At 39.7% G+C, this 10,867-nt stretch overlaps 1 protein-coding gene across 1 annotated transcript in view; it reads right to left on the bottom strand.

The window, feature by feature from the left end:
• Positions 1-10,867, bottom strand: part of ARHGAP6 (Rho GTPase activating protein 6) — a 160,685-nt gene that overhangs the window by 1,472 nt on the left and 148,346 nt on the right. Inside the window, exons 10-13 of the mRNA XM_026047260.1 lie at positions 10,021-10,118; positions 2,951-3,210; positions 1,267-1,347; positions 1-497 (exon numbers count right to left, since the gene is read on the bottom strand). The exon at positions 1-497 is cut by the window's left edge and continues 1,472 nt beyond it. Coding sequence (XP_025903045.1) covers positions 1-497; positions 1,267-1,347; positions 2,951-3,210; positions 10,021-10,118 — 936 coding nt within the window. The remainder of the gene's footprint in view (positions 498-1,266; positions 1,348-2,950; positions 3,211-10,020; positions 10,119-10,867) is intronic.

Raw genomic sequence — 10,867 nt, 5'->3', positions numbered from 1 at the left:
GCCGCTCCCCGACTCCCTGCCGGGTCTCTGGTGCCTCCACAGCGAGTGCAGCGTGGAGGCGACACCGGGACGTGGCGGTGATGGCGACCGCGCAGCGCCCGCCTTGGCAGCGCCGGGATACGGCGGTGGCGGCCTCTCMTTTCTGCAGGGGGAGGCCTGGGCTGTGCCGTGCAGGGCGCCCGCCCTCGAGTCACGCTCCGCGAGCTCCTCGCTGCTGCTTAAAGTCAAGTGCCGCTGGGCCACTGACGGCGACTGCTCCGAGCCCCTGTGGCCGCCCGTCTCCATCTGTGGGTGGCCACAGAGGCGCGACGCGGTGGGCTGGAGCTCGCACTCAGGAATGGCGGCCGTGGTTTGGCTCCGACGCATGACCTGCCGGTTGCTGTCCCACTCGGGGGAGCTGCCCTGCCACCGAGGAGCGAACATGGAGAGGTTCCCATGGGAGAGGGAGAACTGCCCGGGCCGCAGCAAGCTGCTTTCGTAGATGTTTCCATAGGAACCTGGAGGGCAAGGCAAGAAAAAGGACATCAGCCTGGCACAAAACCACCTGTGTGGCATCTTCCAAGCTCCTGCCTGTCCCCTCCACTTTGCTGCAGGAGACAGCGAGGGCTTTACCTGCCCAGCTTTGTAATGACAGGACCTGGAGCAGCAGCCCTGATGCCAGTACATTCAGCAGTCCCTAATATTTATGCTTTGAACCACATCTACTCCCTTCTTGGGTGACTTTGGTACTTTGCATTTACATAAAGCTCTTTGGTACTTAATATCTCCCAAGAGCTGGAGCAGGAGGAGATGTTTTGATCTCCAGCTCCTCCATGTTGTGGATGCAGATGGGACATGAACAGAGGCAGAAAAGGCCGAGGACCTGTGAAGGCGACCTTGGCCAGAGGCAGAGTTTCGGTCCTCTAACCTCATGGCCCATRTCATTACTCCTTACATCCTTACTGCCACCTCATGTCATTATTGCCAGCACTCTCAAATCCCCAAGGCTTCTGCCTTACAATGACTTTCAGAACTATTCCAAAGTTTTTAAAGTAATTTCAAAATGGCCTTTTAAATTATCTTGTGACAGTTTGAAATGTTATTCTTATCTATCTAATTTTATTCACTATCAACAAATGGAGTTCAAGATCTTATGTGCAGTTTACACATGTGTTCAGCACTGGGCAATATGAAATCTCCCACTGGCTTCACTGGGATTTCTCAAAGCTAGAAATGTGTCTGTATCTTTACTAGAGCTGGGTTTAAAACTTCAGAGAAATATCTGACCTGTCATTGCTGGATCTTTGCAGCCACTTTTCAGCGTTGAATGCCAGGTTCCCCAGATGTCAAAATGATCCTCTGAAACATCTGTATAGCAAAAAGAGCCAGAAGATGATTAATCATTCCCTTCAGAGGCCATACTTAGAAACATAAATGGAATAATAAGTTCAAACAAAATAAAGCTTTATGCAAGATATCAGAGTTAATAACATATACTAGCATCTACCTTACTGTGCACCTGGCACAAACACACCTAATGTATTGATGTTAATTAGTGCTAATGGCTTTGCGTCTGTAATGAAATCCGTGAATTCTACATGGGCAGGATTTCTGAATTTGCTCTAAGTGTATCATTTTCAAGTCCACTGCTTTGCTGAAGCCAATAGCAAAATTTGAACAAGAATTGGAAGAATGATAAATAGAAGATAGTTTGTGTGCTTCTCAACAGAAAGAATGACAAAGTTCTCTCAGTTCTCTCCAAGTAAGCAAAGAAGATAAATCTACTGTTCCACTGTTGAAACTTAGAAAAACATGAACGAGAAGGCACTGAAAGCCGTCACTGTAAGGCATCCTCTATCTGCCTGCAATGGTACTTGGTTCTTAAAAGAATGTACTGCTACTTATTCAAGCTTTAATGCAAAACACACATCAGGCATTGGTACTGGCTTATAATCATTTCATGCCTTTTGCTGATTCCATCTGGCAATAAAAGATTTCCTAATTTTTAATGCTCTGGTATGACAGTCACGCATATTAACCAAAAGATGGTTAATACCTTAAAACTTKATATTATTTCCTGTTCATAACTTTCTAGAAACCTGATCAAATTTYGAAAGTTATTCAAATATGCAGATACATAACACAGCAAACAAATGTTCAGTGGCATTTATAAAGCAGCTGAAATAATAGTCTAAACCCCACCAATTCTTAAGGAATTTAAGACCCTAACCAGTACCTCCGAAGTAAAATGGTTTTAAAAGTACCACCAAAAAAATTCTATATCCTTAAGAACGAAAAGTCTTAGAGTTTGACTCAATATACATGAATTGAATTATCAATTATTTTGACACTTTTACTGAAAATCATCCTGAAGTGCTGATAATCTGTCAATTTAAGCCATAGTTTTTAATAGGAGATAGCATGCAGGTATGCACTCATTATATACCTATGGAAATTATGGACCCCTGCACTAGTATTGCTAGGGGTATAAGCGGAAACAAATGTAATGCTCTGCAGCTGTCATCTGAAGAGATGGAGTTGAGATTATCCTTTTCAAATTCGAAAACTTTTAAGTTTTTAAGTCTCAGTTTTTCCCAGAGTCTGCAGCAAAACTTCTCAAAATGTATAACTTACTGAACAGGACTAGTGAAAAGTCTCTGCTATGCTATCACAAAAAGAATGAAGAACAGGATTTGTAGAGTTATTTTCCTACAAAATAGCTMCAGCTCCTGAGAAATGCCACACCAAAGGCACCTTTATCACTGGCTAAGATAAGGAGGAGGGTTGAGCACATAGCCATAAGCTCATAAAGARAAAAGGAAGCTGGAACCTTCCTCCAAAGGAACCTTGTCTTGTGAGGTTCCTTACTGATCCCCACAGCTCATATTGGAGAGAAGACACTTTTCAGTTATTTTAGGCATAAACATTGTTCACTGAGAATATATATATCCATACAGGTAGGATATACTACCTTTTCCAGCCTGCGATGCAGAAGAATTCTCTTTCTTTGGCTGCAAATGGCCAACCAGTGTGTACTGTTCAGGTACCTTGTGCAGCTTGTCTGGACTGAGGGCAACCTCTTCTTGTGTTGCCACCAGTGAGCGCTCAGACAGTACCGGGGAGTTGTTGTCGTAAGGGGAGACATCTCCGCTTGAAGCTTTGTTGGAGTCTGTGGAAGAATGTCTTCCGCTCGTGGAGTAGGAGCCTTCTGACCGCAGCATCTCAGGGCTTCTGCGAGATTTCAATAAAAAGGATACTGTTAATGAAAGATGTTTTACAGTTACTGCTACAGGTGCAATTTGATATTATGCAAATCAAAGAAAATATAAAAATGCAATCACAACTTTTGAAATGAAAACACTTGAAGCAATACGCATGTGAACWTTCCATGAGTAAAACTTCTGCCATGAAGTTTAGTGGCCAGCAGAGGCCACTAAAACTCAAAGGATGGGACTATCAATAAGGGAAAACAAAACAAAATAAATCCACACAACTGCACAGTTCACCACAGGAAATTAAACAGTGAATCAATTCCTTATGTTACCTTGACAATTTTGCTTGTTGCAACAATAAATCTGAGGAYATGTTAGGGAAGATTAGTTAGATAATAAATGGTATGGTAAAACCCCTTTTCCCATTCTAAACCAATACACATCACAAAAATCAAAAACTTAGCTCTTCTTATGCTTTGAGAAGATGTCAAAAACTTAGCTCATCTTACAGAATCACATAGAATCACAGAATGTTTGAGGTTGGAAGGGACCTCTAGAGATCATCTGCTCCTACAAGGACACCCAGAGCACATGGCACAGAGTGGCATCCAAGCGGGTTTTGAACATCTCCTGAGAAGGAGACTCCACAGCCTCCCTGGGCAGCCTGTGCCAGGGCGCTGTCACCCCCTCAGTGAAGAAGTTCCTCCTCACGTGGAGATGGAACCTCCTGTGTTTCAACTTATATCCATTACCCCTTGTCCTGTCAATGGCTACCACTGAGAAGAGCTGGCCCCTTCCTGCCTACATTCGCCCTTTATGTACTTATACATATTAATCATATCCCCTCTCAGCCTTCTCTTCTCCAAGCTAAATAGGCCCAACTCACTCAGTGTCTCCTCATACGAGAGATGTTCCAGTCCGTTAATCATATTTGTTGCTCTCCGCTGGACCCTCTCTAGAAGCCCCACCTCCCTCTTATACTGGGGAGCCCAGAACTGCCCCCAATACTCCAGGTGYGGCCTGACCAGAGCTGAGGAGAGAGGCAGGATCCCCTCCCTTGACCTGCTGGCCACACTCCTCCTGATGCAGSCAGGATCCCATTGGCCTTCTTGGCCATGAGGGCACACTGCTGCCACATGGGTAATTGGGTGTCAACCAGGACTCCCAGGTCCTCTTACGCTTTATGCCTTAAACTCTTGTAAGAGACATCAGGAGGTAAGTATTTTACAGAGGATAGCCATATGCAGGGTTTCTAATGGGAAACAAATGACTGGCTCAGTTGATAACATTTTTACCTTTATTTTTTACATCATTAACACTACAGCCTCCTTTTTGTCTCCAAAAAAGGCAAAAAAAAAAATGACCACACCAAAAAGTACAGCCCAAGATCACAAAGAAAACTCTCAGTTTTAAAGTATGTTGGGAAAACTGAAYGCGATGTCTTGAACTGTCTCAGTTTATTACTTAGATAGCAGACATGCWGGGGAGTCATTGAAGCTTTAAGTCTCTATGTAAAAACCCTCTGTAAACAAGCATACTTTTTTCCCTATTGGTCCTCTTTAATTCATGTCTTTTATTACTCATTTTTCACTTCTCTGAACCTTGATCTTGGTTTCTTAGATGCTTATTAGTTGCCTTCTCCTGAGTCAAACATTATGTGCAGGGGCTCACTTGTGTAACATGTACCAAAAAAAAAGTCATCCCTCCTCAGAATAAAAAGCAAAGAGAGCTTGAACTGAGTGAGCAGCCAAAGTACATTATGTGTTATGGAACAACAGCCCTCTTTCCAGACAAATGAAATAAAACTGAAGAAGGAAAATAAAGAAAATATACGATGGTGAGACAGCCTAGCCATAACAGGCTAAGGATTAATACACAAATAATGACAAAATTTACCACCATTTTCAAGCTGTTTTTTTCTTTTCTTTTCTTTCTTTTTTTCCCCTGGCAGAATTACATTTGCTATGTCCTGAAATATATGTACCTAGCCATAAGGTTATATTTTTCAGCATTCCCACTTTTCTGTATAAAAGTAACCATATAGTGATTGAATTAGCAATGGTTATTCCTAATTAACTACCAGCAAGAAATCTATCTCTGAACTGATCCTGAACTCTAATGGGGGCCAGTTCATAAAACCAGAGCTGCTATTTTGGCTGAGTTGACCTAAGCTTTTCAGTGTGGTTAGTACAGTAATGATGGAGATTCAAGACTTTCAGCGTGGTTAGTAAAGTAATGTTGGAGACTTATTTAAAAAAAAAAAAAAAAAAGACAAAAAACAAACAACTGTAAACCATGTCTCAACTAAGCACAGGAATGTCAGCCACCTCCTGGCTGTAGATGCTTGCAAAGTAAAATAATCTATAAATAGCCACATACTGAAGAGTAACTGTCTTTGAAGTATATAAAAGTATAACACATATAAATTTGCTTCCTTCTTTTTCTCTCTTTTGTCCCCCTATGCATTTCTCTCCTAAGTTTTGAAAAAAAATGGGTAGTGCGTGTGGGTTAAAAAGAGAAATATTTGATGTAATGTCTCAAGAAGAGATAGAAGAGTCAAAAAAGACCTGAGAGGAAATGGGAGAACTGCCAACATCTGTAGTTTTCCTACTAATTTATCATTTTTTCTCTCCAGTTTTCTCATCCTGTTAACACATGAACCTACTTGACACCAGCAGTAAAGCCCAAAAGGCATCTACATGAAGATCTCTGCAGCATCAGCCTAGCTATGCCACATGGGGTAAAGACAGTTATGCCACTATTTAGGCATGGCAAGGTAACACAAGGAATGAGGAGGAAAAGAAATGCAAATGAAATAATGTGGGAACATAAATGTGAGCTTTGTGAAATAACACATTAACCTCTTACCTTGAATGATCTGTTATAGTCTACCTCTTCTCAAGACAGAGCTCCTGTTACAAATCTACTTAAATGGAAACTGTCAAGTCTTTGGGAAGATCCAAATGTTCAACTTCCTAACCCCGCTTATAGTGTCTGCTAGSAAATTCATGCAATTATTTATATATTGCATCATTTCCACATTTGTTGAGAAATAAACTGTTTTAAAAATGAAATAAAATGCTTGTAGACTTGACCAATACTACAATAAGAAACTACCATATGTACAAACAAATAGAACAGTTTGAAGGTGGAAATTATCTTCTATTTTCAGCTTTCAGATTCTTACTAATAAAAACATAAAAGATAATTTGCAAACGAGACCAGCCCATATTTTTCCAAATAAAGAATAAATTCCCACATATTCCTTAAAAGAAAACTTCTGCATATGCTTGGTTTTGAGTTTGAATTCATTAGCAAACGSTTATATCCTAAAACTAAAAATTAACCTGCCTCTGAGAAGCTGTAGGATACTCCACCCACACACTGGAGAAAAAAATACCTTTCATGAATAAAGTCAGATCATGGACTCTTCAAAGAATAATAGAAGATTATCTATTATTAAACATGAGAAATGAGAAGGCGGGGTAAAATATGTTCTCCAGGTTATGAACTAGGTTAAGGATAAAAAATTGGCTACATAACTGGATAAAGAATAAAAATTGGCTTCACACTGCAAGCTTTGAAAATCACTAGAGTAGTCTATGCTGCACTTGTTCAAAAGTACTATATCAAATTCCAAACTAAAACTTAAACTCAAATTAAGGAGTCTTTTGCAACTGGCATCCTTCTGAAATAATGCTATCTACCACAGACTACTAGCATGGGTGAACTGCAAAAATGTTAATAATAATAATTACTTCTACTGAGGATATTCCTGTGTTTCTACTGGCATCATTGAAACAGGAAACTCCTTTTCAGTTTTGGCAGATAACTATTCCTGCTTTACCTTAAGACTTCTCTGAGGGAAAACAGTTTTGCTGTGCAAGAGGCAACTCACAGAACACAATGGCTTGGCAGCAGCATGCTGAAGCACTTTCAATTTCCATGTATATTTGCAACATATGTGCCAGCAGTAAGCAGCAAAATAAATTATTACAGAGTTATATTATTATTATGTGGCTGTTACTCAAGCAGGATAGAAGGGAGCCTTTGCAGCTTGAAAACTTTGTGTTGATGCATACAATATGTCCTGCTATATGGCCTCATCTTTATGTCACAGATTAGGATGTATTAAAACCCATTATCACCATCCAAAAGCACTTGAAAAATCTCTGACTTTGAAACACATTTATTCTAAGAGGACCAACAACTATGATAAACAAAAAATAATTGTAAGAAATAGATTTTATTTTGTGGTGGTTTAAAGATGCTTTACCTTACAGCTGGAAACCCCAACTTCCATTGTCATCAAGCCAACATATGAAAAAGTTGGGAACATCATTCACAAAAGCAGACTTTACAATTGCTGTGAATAGCAATTAGTGCTTTACCATGACTGACTTCCATTAACTCTCTGACATACATGATGCTCAACTCTCAAGAGAACTGGAGGATAAGATACATCTGGTTTGTTTTCCTCTGAACAGGGAAAGAGTCAATTTTTTAGCAGATTGGAACCAAGACAGCATTTGCAATGGCCTCAAAAGCTGAGATGTGAGGGCAACAGAGGGAGCAGGACCTTCATAAAAATTAATATGAGAAAAAAGTCTTGAAGCTGTTTCTGCACAATATGTTACAAATAACTTTTCTGATAAAGATTGTCTCAAGACTATGTAAAGTTTTCCATTYCAGGAATCCATATTTGGAATCTAATCTTGAGCACATGATCAGTAAAATCCCATGAGCAGTGTGTTTGAAGGCTCATTTTATGAAGAAAGTTAGGCAAGTATCTCCTTGTCCTCTGCTGCCTCCCACTTCTTACAGGAAAAGTTAACATCAAAAAAAAAAAAAAAAAAAAAGGTGAATGTAGCCAGAAAATTGAGATTATATACTGCAATGGATTTCTTTCTCTCTTAAGAGCATCACATGTCCAGCAATAAGACTAAACAAGAGTCTCTCTGATTGCCTAGCATCTTAATCAAGAAGTTGCAATCACAGTAAAAACATATTCCATTAACATTAAGAATAAATAAGTTACATGATAACAGAGAAGAAGAAATAAATAATAGTTTTTCCTATCTCAGTGATATTTMAATCTGCTTATTATTGAAAGTACAATAAATGGGTACTAGAGTAGCTATAGGTTCCCATTTGGTTTAATAACGTCTTCTTACAAAAACGTTTTTCAATCCATTTTCTGCAGCAGGTGTGCAGGTAGCTGAAAAGTCAGAAAGCTCAGGGAAAAGTCAATTAACTTAAGAGAGTTCTCTGAGCAGGATCTAATAAAAATCTTTCACATCCACAGCAGCTTGTGACAGAAATTTATGCTCAATTAGTATATGTATCCATGTGTGAGGCAATTAGGTGTCTCCATACTATATCGATGGTGAAACCTAGCACAAAGTTCTTGAATGGTTTGAGTTTAAACAACACGGTCATGCCAAACCAAGGGCTTACACAAAGAAGCCTCTACAGAGTGCCATATTACCGTATGCCAGGGGATTTGCGGTCTTGCTCCTAATCGTATTTGTAGCCCATGGCAAATGTGAAACAAGTGTGAAAATAGGAAAAGTAACCCTAATCATCATGAATTTACTGTGAACTAAGTAWACACACATGGATAGTTTTGTCAGTCAGAGATAATCTAACTGAAATGACTTTGTCTAAGAAAACACACACAATTACCACAGATCAGATGATATGTGATAACTTACTACTGCACATTATGCGCTCATGTGGTTAAGCCAATAGACCAATAAAATCCTTTACAACACAAAATACATTCTGCATTTTTTTTCAGTTTTCATAATTAAATAAGGCTTTTCCCCACACACAAGGTAATTACACTATTTCTTTCATATCTCTTCCTGTAAAGCTAGGCACACTAATACGTTACATCCAACTTTATTATGTTCAGAGGGAGAGAAAAAAAATATAGCTAATAGATGATAGAAATTCAAATTTAATTGTGTTCTGAACATGCTGGATACTTTCCACACACACAGGAAGACAAACTCCACTCTGTACCAGAGAGTTAAGAGTCTCAGAAACCTCTTTAAAATGACTTAAAGCCACCTTGCCAAATGTTATGATTTTAGGGTCTGGTATATTGGGACACACTAGAATAAAGGAAGTGACTGTTGTGTCCTGTGAGMAAGCCAAGAATCGTGTTAATCCAAATGTACAAAGTCATAGCATTAAGGCACACGGGTGTAGGCATACACACACCGTACACAAAGCTGCAATATACTATGTATCGTAACCGCAATAATGACTGATGCAATTTTCCTTCTCCATTAATCATTCACAAAGCACATGACTAAACAAGGGCCAAAGACTCTCTGGATCCCTTCTGTTGCAGCAGTCGCGTGTTTACAATGTCCTGCCTTGTCAGAAGTGTGGAGAATAGGAGGAGAACAACAAACTAGCTGTGACTGTGTTAAGGCACTCTGGGTTGTGTTTCAAGGACACTACTACAAGCCTCCYGTAACTGAAGGCACAAGCTGACAACAAACTGAAGACATGAGCCAGCAGATCACTAGAACACATCCTGTCAGATAATAGTGCACTGAACAGTTTTATGTACATGTAATTCTGTGTTCTCCGCAGTGGGATGAAAGTTTTCCTTTGAATTGGGAAACAAGGTTTTTCTTTAGAAACACTGTGCAAGAGACGTAATTTCTTTGGCAGAGTCAGTGTAATGGGGAGAATATTTCTACTCCACTATAGACTGTGTAGAACTGTGGAAAATGAGAACCTTTTGAATGCTTCCAGTGGGAGATAGAAATTCCCAGTAGAAACACAGATGATGAAAAAACAGATTACTCACGATGACTGGGAAGCTTTCCTCCTCAACAAATAGTCCACAACATCTGGGTCAGTCTCTAACAAACTAATAAGCACTTCATTCTGTAGGTCAGGGGAAACCTATGGAGAAAACAATGTAAAATATTTACTTAGAGATGAATATTCTTTCACATGCATTCATTGTTTACTCTGAAAGACCGAACAAAATGCATTTATAGATAGTATATTAAAATATACTAAATATTTCTTCATTCTTCATTTAGCCTCCYAGTTCTAAGGCATATGCTATGGAGACAAAGTCTAAAAAAACTTGATGGCTTCAACTGCTGCAAGATACGGCAACATCTCCTGGCCAGGAAACAGGAATGGCACTCCAAAACCACTCCAAGTGAGGCAGCTGCATTTTACATCAGTCTCATAGAGTCTTAAATAGGTCTGTCTCCATCACATTGTAGCATTCAGCTCACTCTTCACAGACTGACACAGATGAAACCCATCTAGAAAACTTGAACTAAGAGCCCAGGTTCACCTATGATGAATGGAACTGGAAGCCCAACAGTCTCAGCCATCAACTATGCCATCTGCTTCTGGATGCAATCTGTCAGAATCTAAATCTCCTGACCTTCAGGTCACACTGCACAGTCCATTTGTTCTCTCTGACATTTACTGGGAAATAGGAATAGAATTACTAACAGATTCCTCAGGGGAATACCTTGGTTTGGGAGGTATTTAGGGAGTTAAGTTACAGATTGGACGCTTTTTTTGAAAGAGGGGAAATAATCTGGAACTAAATTAAGACACGTAACATTTAATTCAAATTGATCCAAAATCTCTATGAAAAATATGTGCAACCATCTATGAATTTTTGT

Source organism: Nothoprocta perdicaria, unplaced genomic scaffold (assembly GCF_003342845.1).
Source record: "Nothoprocta perdicaria isolate Ctin4 unplaced genomic scaffold, notPer1 scaffold_109, whole genome shotgun sequence".
Taxonomy (NCBI): domain Eukaryota; kingdom Metazoa; phylum Chordata; class Aves; order Tinamiformes; family Tinamidae; genus Nothoprocta; species Nothoprocta perdicaria.
Note: the sequence above shows the minus strand (reverse complement) of the source record. Positions and strands in the feature narration are given on the sequence as shown.